At 38.5% G+C, this 14,023-nt stretch overlaps 1 protein-coding gene across 2 annotated transcripts in view; it reads left to right on the top strand.

Annotated features, from left to right (window-relative positions):
* VARS1 (valyl-tRNA synthetase 1) overlaps positions 1-11,365 on the top strand; it is a 623,655-nt gene extending 612,290 nt beyond the window's left edge. For both annotated transcript variants that reach the window (XM_044083285.1, XM_044083286.1), the window contains one exon: positions 11,051-11,365. In XM_044083285.1, coding sequence (XP_043939220.1) covers positions 11,051-11,119 — 69 coding nt within the window. In that variant the 3' untranslated portion in view covers positions 11,120-11,365. The remainder of the gene's footprint in view (positions 1-11,050) is intronic.
* The last annotated feature ends 2,658 nt before the right edge of the window (positions 11,366-14,023 follow it).

Here is a 14,023-nt window from a genome sequence, read left to right as displayed (position 1 = left end):
TCTCTACATCTAACAGCCTGGCATATTCTGTTTTAAACCCTGGAGGGTCTCCGCTTCCACAACAAGTTTTGAATGTTATTTTGGAGGCCAGAAGGCCTAGTACAAGGAAAGTTTACGCAGATAAATGGAGGAGATTTTTATTTTGGAGTACAGCAAAGGACTTTGATGTTTCTAAGCCTAATTTAAGTGTTGTGCTTCAATACCTTACTGAGTTATTGGACAAAGGTTTGTCCTTCTCCTCTATAAAGGTTCATGCTGCAGCAATTTCTGCTCACTATGACTGTGACCCACCATTATTTTCTCAGCCTTTGTTTAAGCAATTTCTTAGAGGGGCAAAGAATATAAGACCCCCACGTAGAGCTCCTACTCCTGCTTGGGATCTCAATTTTGTGTTGGAGAAACTCACTCTACAACCTTTTGAGCCTGCAGCATCTGCAGAGTTGAAATATTTATCATGGAAGACTGCTTTTTGTTGGCCATTACCTCTAGGGTTTCTGAATTACAGGCCCTTATGGCGGTTGAGCCTTTCTTAATTTTCCACAAGGATAGGGTGTCTTTGCGTACTAACCCTTCTTTTATGCCTAAAGTGGTTTCTAGTGTGGCTTTAAACCAAACTATTCATTTGCCTACTTTTATGCAAACCCCAAAATAAAGGGGAAAGGATTTTGCACACTTTGGATATACACAGACAGTTGCGATATTATTTGAGCAGAACTAAAGGGTTCAGGCAGTCTCAGCAGTTGTTTGTTTCTTTTGCTTTGGGTTCTCAGGGCAAACCTGTTTCAAAACAAACTATTTCTAAGTGGATTGGTTTTTGTATTGCTTTCTGTTATTCCCATCATGGTAAGGAGATTCCAGCTGGGATTAGGCCTCATTCCACTAGGGCTACTGCCACTTCTACAGCTTTTTAAGGGGTGGCTACTAAAGATATTTTGGAGGCAGCTACTTGGAGTTCAGTGCATACTTTCTCTAAGCATTACCACCTTCCACTTTACTCTAAGTCTAGGGCTGGTTTTGCCACTGCAATTTTGCAGGGCATTTTGGCAGCTCCTAATGCTTTATAGTTTTGCCATCCTCCCTTACCTCTGCTTTGGGATTCTACCCATATGTAAGGACTGCAGCAATGTGAGATGAAGAACATAGTACAGTTTTGTACCTACCATAAATGTAGATGTTCAAGATCCACATTGCTGCAGTCCAATTTACTCCTCCTTCCCCTCTGTAGTTAGAGGTGGTTGTGTGGTCTGGGTTGTAAATATTGTAAATATGGTTAGTGCAGGGGTGGTTGGTTGGTTTTTGCTGTTTTTTGGCTTTGGTCTTTCTTTTTAGGGCCTTCTGACATCTGGGGCAAGAAAAGACTGAGGAAATGACGTCGGTCATGCGCTTTTGTACCCTGACGTCCTGATGTCAGTTTTAAGCGCCTTGACCGACGTCAGCCTAATACTTTGGTATTCGAGGACAGCGGACTACCCATATGTAAGGACTGCAGCAATGTGGATCTTCGAACATCTACATTTATGGTAGGTACAAAACTGTACTTTTTCAGTCCTTCTCAATTAAATTCTAGCAAAACACTGCCAAAGCTTTTTCTTAAAAAGGGTTTCCCTTTTATGCTGCTTTACAGTGTATGGAAATGAGCCATATAACTTTTAATATGACAGTGAAGATGGGCAGTCAGTTAAGATGGGCAGTCCTCCCTTGGGGTTAAAGGGAGAATCACTGCAGTGTATTAGATTTAACCATTGTTGTTTAAAATTGCTTTTAGAGTAATATTACAGAGAAGTGATTTAGCCTGCTAGAGCTGCATTTAAAAAGTAACTCAGTTTTGCAGCATTTTTTTTATTTTATTTTATTCTAAAAGTATAAAAAGCACAGCTTTGAAACACTTTGCTGCCCTCAGAACATCTTGGGTATAACTATTTTGTTAGTATAGAAATTATTTAAATTAATAAAGAAAATGAAATAACGTGCTGTAAAAACAAAGATACAGACTATGATTTGCTAGTCCATCATCTGTTACTGCATCTCCAAAGCAATGAAATTAGAATTTTACACCTGGCTGATCTCAGTGTTTAAGGATCTGTGCTCCTTGGTTAGGCAGCAGTCTCACAGCCAAGATGAATTTTGTAATACTGGGTGCAGTCACTTAGTCTGCTCCTTTTAAGGGGCTGGGAATTCTTCCTTTGGGTAGTGGTACTTGGCCATTGCTGTTGTGTATGAATGAAGTTATTCATTTATTGAAAAAAAATGCAGCTGGAAAAAGACGACAAGAAGTTTGCATTTTGCCTTTTTGAGAAGGCAGTAGTTCTGAAACAAGAGAATAAATTCCTCCACCTATGATTCGCCCATATTTCTTTCAGTGAGGGGAGGTTGACCAGTCTTTCACCAATACAGCTGAGTGTTAGGAATGGAGGCATGATTTTTCTTTCAGCCTTAGGAGACAATAGAATAAACTGTGTAAATTTAACGTGAGAAAGAAATTAATATAGCAATAACCCACATCTGAGTGTGGGTAAATGAGCATTACCCTCAGCCAGACGTGGGTTAATGCGATCATACAACGACATTATTTAAGAAGAAAGTTAGTTACTTTTCTTAAATAAACTCTTTATATAACTGTGGCATGCTCCTCTTCCATGTTTTTCCCCAGTATCTTGGGGATACCTTGATGTACTGCACATGTATATTGGGGCTTGCATTCCCAGGCTTAGGCAGTGCATCAGTGTTGGTAAAAGAAGCAACAGAGAAAGGAAGATCTACATTGTCTTTTTTGTTTTGTTTTTAATTAGAAAAAATGAAATCAGGAGGCTTTCAGTGTACAGGAGAGACAGGACGGAGAAAAGATAATTGGGTACCTTTCTTTAGTTTTGCATATTGTACCTGTTTATCCTTGTATTTTTCTCTGTCGCATCTGTCTCGTTCATTTGAAGTCTCTGGTTTTTGAAAGTTTATTTAAAAAAAGAAAAGAAAAAATAAAGTAGAATTTACCGTAGCATATATGACTGGAAGAAAGTCTGGGCAACTGGACTTTTTTCCATTGATATATGCTCTATTTACAGTTGGCATGCTGGTTGGGCTGACCAGTCTCACAGTTGGCATGCTGGTTGGGCTGACCAGTCAGATCAGTGTGCTCGTTTTCAAATGTTAATGGTCATTGTATAATACTTATTAGATGGCTCATTCTTACTGTAAAAGCACAAATAAGCAAACTAATAGAGTTTAAAGGAACCCTTGGGAAACTCAAAGCTGAGTATGAACTTGCACTTTTTGACTAAGCAGGAGGACTTGTTCTCATGTAAAGTTTCCAAAGGCAGTACATAAATCATAATGCAGTGGCTGAAAACAGTGTGGCAGACCTACATTGCTTTTGCTTAGATCATCATTCTACCCTGAGGAATTTATGTACGAGTAGAAAAGGGAATTTGCATTGCAAAAAGTGTGTGTGTGTGTGTGTGTGTGTGTGTGTGTGTGTGTGTGTGTGTGTGTGTGTGTGTGTGTGTGTGTGTGTGTGTGTATTAGAACTAAACTGCTTGAGAACACTGGAGAAGTTAGATTTTGCTGTTAAGTGAATTTGCACCATTATCTGTTTGAAATGGGGGCTTCTATTGATACAGGAAATTTTAATTCTTCAGAAGGGTAAATAAATACACTACACTGCATTGCCTGAGATGACTGTCAGACAGGCATTGGTGTTACTGATTGAATGTTATCCAGATTTTTATCTTGAAAAGTAGGAGGTTGTATTAAAATTAAGGGAAATCCATAGATAATAAAAATACTGTAACACTACACCATATGGAATTATTTGTGGGTAGAAAGGAGAACGTTTGCTTCTATGTACGTGTGTGTGTGTGTAGATATATATATATATATATATATATATATATATATATATATATATATATATATATATATAAACTCCCTATCAGATTGCCGAAGTTTTGAAACTCCAAACACTTAGTATTGGGATCGCCGTATAGTGCGGAACCCAGGATTTGCAAGTTTCCTCAGTGTAGTGTGACGTTGGAGTTGGTATATTTGAGTAGCAAGGGGTGTGGGGGATGCAGGGGGGCTTGCCCCCCTGCATAAACATACAGGTAAGTTGTTATTTTCATGTGGTTTATTTTTGTTTTAGAGTTTCAAACCTTCACATACAGATATATATATATATATATATATATATATATATATATATATATATATATATATATATATATATATATATATATAGGAACACTTTATAATCCTGAAATTCTGAAATATCGAATTTCAGAATCCCGAGATTATAATGCGCAAAGTTCAAAACTCTGAAACCCCAGAAGAGTGAATTTCAAAATCCCGAAGTATGGAGATGTTGAAGTAGTGCTTCTGGTAGTGCCCTGTGTGAATGGATAGCTGGAAGTTCAGGTAAGTATTTATGTTTAAGGGTTTTGGATAGGGGCTTTAGTGTGTGTGTTAGTGTGTTTTGTTACTGTGATGTGTGTGCGTGAGGAGAATGTAGCTTGTATGGTGGTGTTTTCCTGTGTTTATCTGTGTAGTGCAACCTTGGAGTTGGTATATTTAAGTAGGGGGTGTAGAGGGGCTTTCCCCACCTGCTTGTATGTAGTGTAGTTTTGTGTGTTTGTGTGTGGGGGGAAGGTGTGTGTGGTGTATGGTTAGTGGAGGAGTCACTATTTTGAAATTCGCGCTTCTGGGGTTTTGGGATTTGAAGTTTTTGGCTTTATGATCTCAAGATTCTGAAATTCGATATTTCAGAATTGTAAAGTGAACCTATATATATGATATATATATATATATATATATATATATATATATATATATATATATAAAGAATACTCTTATTGCACTGCAGTGCATGAAAGTACTGTGGCAGTCAGATGTTGCTGTAACTGCGTGAATTAATACCATCATTTATAACTGCAGAAGTGTTTGTGTCAGTACAAAGAATTTCACAGACTGGCAAAAAGTAACTGTTCCAGGAGCACAGTGGTTAATGAGAAAGGACTCCTATTACCTCTCAACTGTCCAGGTTTTTGCCTCCTGTTTTTGGTCTGTTCCTCATAAAATGTGTGGTTTTCTGTCAAATTATTGAAGTTTGAAGTTATTAAGCAATGATAAATAATGAAAGATATTTGAATTTCAAACTTCATATCTTTCAAAAAATACATAATTCTTCAAGACTTGATATTCTGCCACTTGTCCATATTTTTGGGTTTTGTCACCTCATTATTTCTGGCTTTGTCCAGATTTCTTGAGGTGAGACGTTGAGAGGTATGGGGACTCCTTTTGATATAGGATAGGATCATGGGCACCTGCAGGCAGGTGCAAGGGGGTGCACATGCACTCTCCTAGATTTTGACTTGCTTGCTGAGAGTCTGTCACATTAGCTTTTTTAATTTAAAAAATATATATTGTTTTTGTTTTTACGGGCGTTCTTTTTTTAAGAACGTTCCAGTCTCACACACCTGTCACTCCATGCATTGTCGCACAAGCAGTCTGGTATTCCTTTCTGCCGGTGCGCAAAATTTTAAATACAAGATGACATTCTGTTGTGTGTTTATCAGCAAGTAAAAGTTTCCTTTTCTTTCATCCTGGGCAGGATTTGTGTAGTTTATTTTGCAGCAGATGACGGCCATGCATTGCAGATTTATGCAGGCTATAGAAATTGGTGTTAGGAGATTTGTAAGAGATATGGAATTCTGTGGGAAAGCCATGGTCACAATCTGCAGGCAAGTGTTGAACCCAACAGTGTTATGCTTCTTTGTACTCATCATTACTTCTGTTTTAAAACTTCCCTTGAGTTTCCATTTATTGATTTCTCTGTCGCTCATTGCATAGCATTTAGGCACCCACGTATAACTCACACCGACCGATAAAACAAACTAGGAACCGCAAAAAAACAACGAACTTCTTCCAAAGCAGAGGACTTTATTGGTAACCATTAAAGTCCTCTGCTTTGGAAGAAGTTTGTTGTTTTTTTTTTTATGTACCCATGTGTAATTCTTTCATTGTGTGTATAATTAGTAAGTATTGCATTGCATCACTTAAACTAATTAATTGATTAGGTGTGTGGCTTCTGCGTACTGTTGTCATAACTTTGCTGCATGTTCCTGGATAGTTTGTTCCAGGTTATTGGGACTTCATTATAGATTGCATTGATCATTGGTTAATAATGTGGGGTGTGTATTTATGATATATCTTTGTATATCAGTCTTTCTGCCCATACATATATGTTTGTGTAATGCAGGTGCAGCATTTTCCTTCTAGCCCTTCAATTCTTTAGTGCAGAATTTCACTGTAGTATTTTTATGTTATCTCTCAATTACATGCAACAATCAGTTTCACACAGAAATGCAATTATGCTGACAGAAGGGAAGAAAAACTACTTAGTATCTCACTTGCAGTTGTCCTTTCCTTGTCTTAACTCCCACTTTTATTTCATTAGCCCCATGCTAAATTAAAGCCAGCTGTTTTTCTGAGTGCCATGATCTCTTCCACAGACATGTTGTTCTGACTTGTCACTATTTCTGTGAAACAGTACTTTCTGATATCCATTAAAAATGTTTCCCATCCAGCTACCACTGACCTCTTCTATCTAGTCTTCCTCACAGACTGTAGCTGTCTCAGTCATGCACCCACTGTACTGTGTGCTCATAAGTCTACTTTCTTCTGTCTCCCTAGTAAATGTTCACATCCTCTGTATCCTGTCTTCATATGACAGTTGATCTACTACATTTTTCATTCTGTAACTCTTCTATGAATATTCACTAGCAGTTTATTTTCAGTTCTCCTAAATGTTTTCCAAAAGTGAACTGAATACTCGCTGCATCCTCCCTGAAGACTCCCCTATTAGAAGTGACTGATGTTACTACCTAAATTCAAGATCTTCATACCTCAGAATAAGGGTAATAGTGATTGAAAGGCATGCACTTAAAAAAAATCCTCACATTGAAGGGCTGTACAGTGAAATTATGGCGTCTAAATCTCTACATTTCATTTCTCATACTGTGTCCACACATTTTGATTGTGCATATTGACTGATAGTGGTGGATTGTAGTGACAGTTGTGGAGTAGCATTTTATAGTTGAAATATTCTGAATTGGGCAGTTTTGTCATTATGTTTTGTTTCATTGGTTAATGGAAAAATGTTCAAAACTATAAATTTCAAACCCACTCTAATGTGGTGCTGTGTTATACAAGGGATATAATTTAATTTTCATATATTATAATTTAATACAATCAGGAAGATTAATCAGATAACTTTTTTGTGGCCCTAAAAAAGTGTGCAAGGGGTCTATGATTTGAAAACGGCCCATAGGTAAACTTAATTTGCCACTGGCCATTTGCATTTTCTTTGAATGTGGGTTTCAGTGCTGTTTCAGTGAATGTGAGTTTCAAAGGCAGAGAAGTTTTAATGCTAAGTCTCTTTTCATTGTAAGAGACTATTACTTTGTTTAACAAATGTCTGTCAGTGTTTGTGGTATAAAATTTGAAATAAAAGTTTTAAATGAAATCCAAATATCTATAATCATTGTAGAAGTAAAGTAGAAAACATTATTCACGCTGAGAGTTTTGAACAGTGTTTATGGCAACTGGGGAGAAATAGCTAAGTAACTGGACACTGGAATAGCTGCTTGGGGGTGGGGCTGAGTAGGGGAGGGGGCTCTGTGTTTGCATCCCCCTGCAAAAAATCTTGCGGGTTCCCTTGGATAGGATGTTCCACAATGAAGAATATCATTTACTATTTAAAGGACCAAACTTCCATTTTTCACTGGTGGAGATGTTCAGGTAATTTTGCATTGAGAAATACAGTGGAAATAGTCTCATTTACAACAGCGATAGCGTTGTTACCTTACAGCAAGAGGTTCTCCTGTTCGATTCTCGGCTGGAGTGCCTTCTGTGTGGAGTCTGCATGTCCTCCCCGCGGTAGAGTGACCTCCGAAAGACATGCGTGAATGGGCGTGCCTTCGCTGAAGGTTGGGCTGGCAACTCGGCACCATAAAAATCGACTGCTAGTTATTAGCGGACCGGAGTTCTGCTGTGGCGACCCCTAACTGGGAAAAGGTGAAAAGACAAACAACAACTGTAGTATACAACAGACATCACTGGGATTTGTCAGACAAATCCCATTGACCTTCTGTCAATAATGTTTGTCAAAACTAATTCATCAAAGGCAGTGAGTGTTGAAACTGTATCCCACATATCTCAGAAACCACTTTCTTCTTCTAAGTCCTGTATGTCATTGAGGATATTCTTTTTAGCTGTGATAGTGAAGAAGCCACGTGCTTTGGAATACTGATCCACTAATCCAGTGCTGTTAGCACCGTGATCTCATCTTACTGTGAGCAGAAAACATTTATTTTTTCCTACTTGTAATGAAATTCCTTCATTTCAGCAACAATAAGCTGTTGATACACTCATTCATTTAGTCAGACTAAAAAAAATTCCAGTCACCCCAGTCACTCTGTTTCCTATTTAGTGTCTATCATGTCTTCAGACTTGATGACAATTGTGAGGGAAGTACTCATGTTTGCCAAGAGTATCATCACCTTATCATAGATTCCTTGGGACACCAACTTTGAACTCCTACTTGCCCAAATCATCCTAAACAAGATTAATTGCAACTTGATAACTAATTATAGAACACACTGTTTGCCCCCTTCTGAGCAAGATAGCTTTCTTAACATCTTAGCCAAAATCCCCATTAAATCCAATACCTTTCATCTGGGGGGATTTCATCTATCCACCATTAAACTGACTTACACTGAAAGCAGTGGGTATGCCAGTTGACATTATAAATGCTGTCATGTACATGTTAACCACCCTTCTAGGGGCTCCAGTACCCTTGATGTTAGCCTCACAAATATGGCCACTTCTTGAACACTTTCATATGTATCATCTTCCTTAAATTAGACAATAAACCAGATACGTTTTTATTTAAAACTAGTGGTAATATCTCTGCAAATACCTCTGTGTTTAAGTACGTCTCAACAACAAACCACCTTCACTTACTTGATGAGCTAAATAAATTCTGCTGTAATCCTCCTGTGATTGATTCCGTAGCTAAAGCCTCTGCCTTCTACTTCCACTTAAACTTAAATAATTGCATTGATGAGGCAGTCCCTCTTCCCCAAACATAATACATTTGAAAACCACTCTTACAGTCCAATACCCATATAACTTGTTTCTCATGGTAAATAAATTGTTTATAAGATTTCTCATTCTTCTTACCTTAAGAGTACATGAAAGCAAACTAGTAGAGAGACTAAAGGAGCCATTAGGAAGCTTAAAGCTGAATATGAACTTAAAATAGCCACTAAAATTTGAAATAACATCTCTTTCTTATCTATGCCATAAAGTTAAAAACTAATACCTACCAATGTTCAAAGATAGCTCACAAAAATACTGCCAAGACTGACTTTCCTTTCTCTGTCAGTCCTGAACTTTGTCTGAAAAGGCAAGTGCCAACCTGTTCCCAGTTCCTCTTGTTTCTGGCCCATGTTCATGTGATACAAGCTCTCCCCTTTTTCATCCTTATCTGCATCTCCCTTCTTCCTACCCAGACTCCTAATATTTATTAATATTGCTAAGCCATGGCAGCTGCGGTGGTGCAGCGGTTAGTGTTGCCACCTCACAGCAAGAGGTTTTCCGGTTCGATCCTCGGCTCTGGTGCCTTCTGTGTGGAGTCTGCATGTCCTCCCTGTGGTCACGTGGATTTTCTCCCACATCCCAAAGACATGCTGTAGGTGGATTGGACACTCTAAATTGGCCCTAGGCGTGAGTGCATTCCTTCCGTGGAAGGTTCCTCCTCTTATTTAACAACTCATCATCCCTTCTTGATTTATAGGTGTATTAAAACGTGCATACACACACACACACACACACACACACACACACACACGTACGTGCGCGCGCACAGTTAGCAAAGAGGATTAGCTGTAAGCTGTTAACCAGCAATTTATTGTGTTCTAAGGCTGAGACCAGCATTCCACCTTCTTATGTTCAGTTTCATTCCACAAATCCCAGCCCCCCAACCTCTGAGGAACAAGAGACTGATTCGGTGTACTAGCCTGCATTTCTGTCACTTAAGACCTTTTAGGAAGAAGAACCTGTTTGTGTATGTTTTCTAATAATAACAGAGATTGCAAATGTTGAGTTACGCCTCCTATGGATTTTTTTTATCCTTTTGAACCTCATTTGTACTGACTCTGCCCCCAGTGCCCCATGTCTACGCCAGATCTACCAGCCGTCCTTCTGCCTCCTAGAGTTACTCTGGTACATGGATCTTGAGGGCATCTTGGGAGCTCTACTTGTATGTGCCTCTCTCCAGGGTGGTGGTGTTTTTTTTTTTTTTTTTTAAGGCCATGAGCATTTGGTTTTCCCTAGCCCCAACATTCATTGATAGCATTTGAGGACAACTCCCCTTTTTGGACCATGCCTCCCCTTAGGGCGCATATCAATGAGCGCTGTCCCACCAAGGACATTCCCTTCCCTGTTGCTCTGGCAGTCACAAACAGCCTCCTCATATGAAGGGGTTAGCATTAGCAAGAGTTCCCTCTAGCGGCAGGAGGTGTTAAGACATTGTGTTGTTGGTCAAGTTGCCATATATAAATCTGAAGTCAAGGTAAGTGCCTTCTTAGCATTTTTTTTTTGCATATATTTTCATAATTTATGTTGTGGGCATCCTTATAACTCTATGGTATACACTAGAAACAGGCTATGTAACATCTTGCCTTTACCATTGTCTAAAATTCCTGGTTGACAAGTTGTACATTTAAATGTTTTCACACCTTTCACCCTTAACTTGTACACATGGACCTGGACTGTCGTTAATGAATGAAATGTGGAATACAGAAGGTGAAAGAGCTACAAGCATACAAGATGGTTGTAACGTACACAACCACCACTCCTTTTAAGTTTCTAGAAGTACATTCAGGGCACCCCACTACCAGCCACAATCTGGCATAACATATTAAACATTATCCTCATCTAGAATATTAAATAAATGTATTCTGTTTGAGTTGTAATTCTCTAATTTTCATTTTTTTAGCTGAAGCAAAGTGAAACAGAACTACAGAAGACAGAAGAAGCAATAGAAAACTTCATGAAGATGCTTTAAATTTCAAAAGGACTTGTCACAGAAAATATCCAGGTCACACCAAGCAAAACTCACGTGAAAAAGCAAGCTTCTGTGAACATTTGTAATAAATATGCTTCCAGAAAAAAAAATGCCCAATCTCTTCTTCAGACCTGAGCAAAAGACCTTTAATGAAGACCAAGACATTTTTCTCATTTAGACTTGACTGCCCTTGATATATAAAGTGTAAAATATATATATTCTAAGTAAATGGATATTTTCAAAATGTTAAGCAGTTTTGCTGTGGTCTTTGAACAACAGAGTTGTTAGAAGCTGCTTAAAGTGCAGTATTTCCTATAGGATTACTGACATTCTCTTCTTGATCCAGCAAATATATGTTTAAGTGTCTTCCTCATTGGAAATGCTCAGTGTTGTGTCAGGAGGATTCTGACTGGCATTTGACATGCAGCCTGCTGTTTTGGTTTGGAAGAAATGATGCATTAAATTCTTGTTTAAATGGTAGGTATCATGGTTCAAAATACAGACTCTCTCATTATGTTGCTGCGTTAATGAACTTTGTAGAAACCTAAGAAAAGATTTGTGACTAGTGTGCTTTAATGCCAGCAGTGGCTTTTAATGCTGGATATGAATCATAAAGACACCAGAAAAGATGCAGGAGGCACCATCATGAGAGGTATTTTCAGTTTGCCATTGGAGTAAAATGGTGCATTTTTACTTTCTGTATTGTGAGAATAGTTGAATGCAGCAACTTACAACTCTTTCCTTGAACCTTTGAGGGATGTGTGGTGCAAAATGCACTTAAGAATAACAGCTAATGTCATTTTCCTCCAATGGGACCTGCTTGATGGCTCCTTTACCTGTAACCCAGTCAGCTGATTTGATCCATAGCAGCAGGTATGGCATTCTCAGGCCAGACGAGAGCCCTAGACCCATTTTGTTCTGACCCAGGTATCCCAGTTCCCCAGTAGAATGAATTTGGTGGTAGGAAGTGGGGGCAGTTTTTCTGGTCCTGAAAAGCGGCCTACCCATCCCCCATTCAAGCACTTCCTTCCGTCTATTGACTCAGAGTACTGCATTGTGCTGACAGCTACAGAGAGCATGCCTTCACACATTGTCTGCTGTATGCATACACATGATGGCAGCTTGTGCTCATAGACTCATTAGACTCACAACTCCACAGGTGCAAAATGTAGTGCTCTTGCTAGGCATCTGCCAAATGGTGAGCCAGAGCTTCCTCACCCTTAGATAGGTGTACCGTCAGCAAATGCAGCCTTCCATCCTCCCTGGGCAGTTTCGTCAGGTTGCCAGAGTCATTAATCAAACTCTGGTACACAAGTCAGTGCTAAAACTGTACGTCACTGAACCTGGTTAACAGCTAATATCTGTAGAACAAAGAGGATTAATGAAGAATGTGATACATGTCTGTGGTCAGAACCCAACATGAATGTGGAAAGTTAAAGGTACTTTACTGTTAAAGCCAGCTTAGTTCCAGTGTTGCAGAATGAAATGTAATCTTCCTGACTTCAGCTTGTGCATACCAAATTATATGCAATTATAGATGGAGTTCTAATGTAATGTTGCACGCTGTTGAAAAGGTTTTACCCAGTGAGCCTTAACTGTCTGAATTTACCAAATTTACATGAGGGAGAACAGCAATCTCTCCCGCAGCAGCACTTTTGAGAATTAGAATATTCATATGTGGACTTAAAAAGCTGGCCTTTGTGTACTTCCTTTCGTGTCTGAGCATCCATTAATGTGGCAGATAGAACACTTTAATATTTATTGGATTGAGTCTTTTTAGGTTTATGGGGCTGTGCCCTCCAGTAATATTTCTTGGCGTAAGATGATGGGAATGAAGCAAACTAATTTGGTATGTATAGGGTACCTAATATAAGAAAGAACAGAAATAAAGGTAGTATAACAGCAAAGTACATTATATTTGCTTCATGGCAAAAGGAGACAGTAAGCCTGTCCAGTATGTCTTTTAAGTGCATTTTGTCTTCCTTCTCAGTCCTTTTCATCTTGTTGCATATCATTTTGAATTTCCCTTGGATTCCTTGTCCAGCATCCACTTCCTAAATGTTTAGTTCTCAAAACATAATGCATTAAAAATGAAATAATTTGTAATGTTCAATTATTGTAAAATAACAGGAACAATTTCAAAATGTCAGCGACAGTAAAAATCCGATACTTAAAATGTAACGTAGGGGGCTGTTCTTTCTTGTACCCTCAATCTGACCCCACACACACACACACTTCCCATTCTCTGTATATATTATCACTGCAGTTGTACTGTACCTTACACTACAGTATAGCCTTTTTTTTCAGGGTATATAGCAACTTGGAATTAATTGGTGTTTGGGGGATGCTGCCCCCCCCCCCTGTTGAATTGCACATTTTATTTGTAATGCTTTTATTTCTCATAATTGAACATTTCATTGTACTCATTTCAGATTCCTGTGTGTTGAAAATTCACAATTTTGGATTCATTTTTTCTGTTCTTTTAACTTCAATATTTTTTTACATTAAGTACCTGGCATTTGTAAACATTTTCAGTAGTACACATAACTGAACTGACAAGTAGATTTCGTAGATCAGGAAGAGTCGTTATTTGTGGGTGTTTTACTAAGTATGAAGCAGTTAACTGCCCAGCTAGTCTGAATACTAGGTGGATTATTGTAAAAGCTGGCAGTTGTACAGGAGGTGTAGATAGTATAGTTTTAGCAAATAGTTACTTTCTGACAGTTATTCCTGGGTTAGGTGTTTCTGTCTCCAGTCTTGTGTGCACAAATGAGTTTTAGAACTAATTCCTGTCCTCCATTTTCAGATGGTTTTACTAATACACAAGTTTCTCTAACATGCAGATTCTTATGCAGTCTACAACTTTAACCAAAAGTGCTTTTCATCTGTAGTGACACTGAAAGT

The sequence above is a fragment of the Protopterus annectens genome, chromosome 9.part0, assembly GCF_019279795.1.
Source record: "Protopterus annectens isolate FY-2018-M chromosome 9.part0, PAN1.0, whole genome shotgun sequence".
NCBI classification, from domain to species: Eukaryota; Metazoa; Chordata; order Ceratodontiformes; family Protopteridae; genus Protopterus; species Protopterus annectens.
Note: the sequence above shows the minus strand (reverse complement) of the source record. Positions and strands in the feature narration are given on the sequence as shown.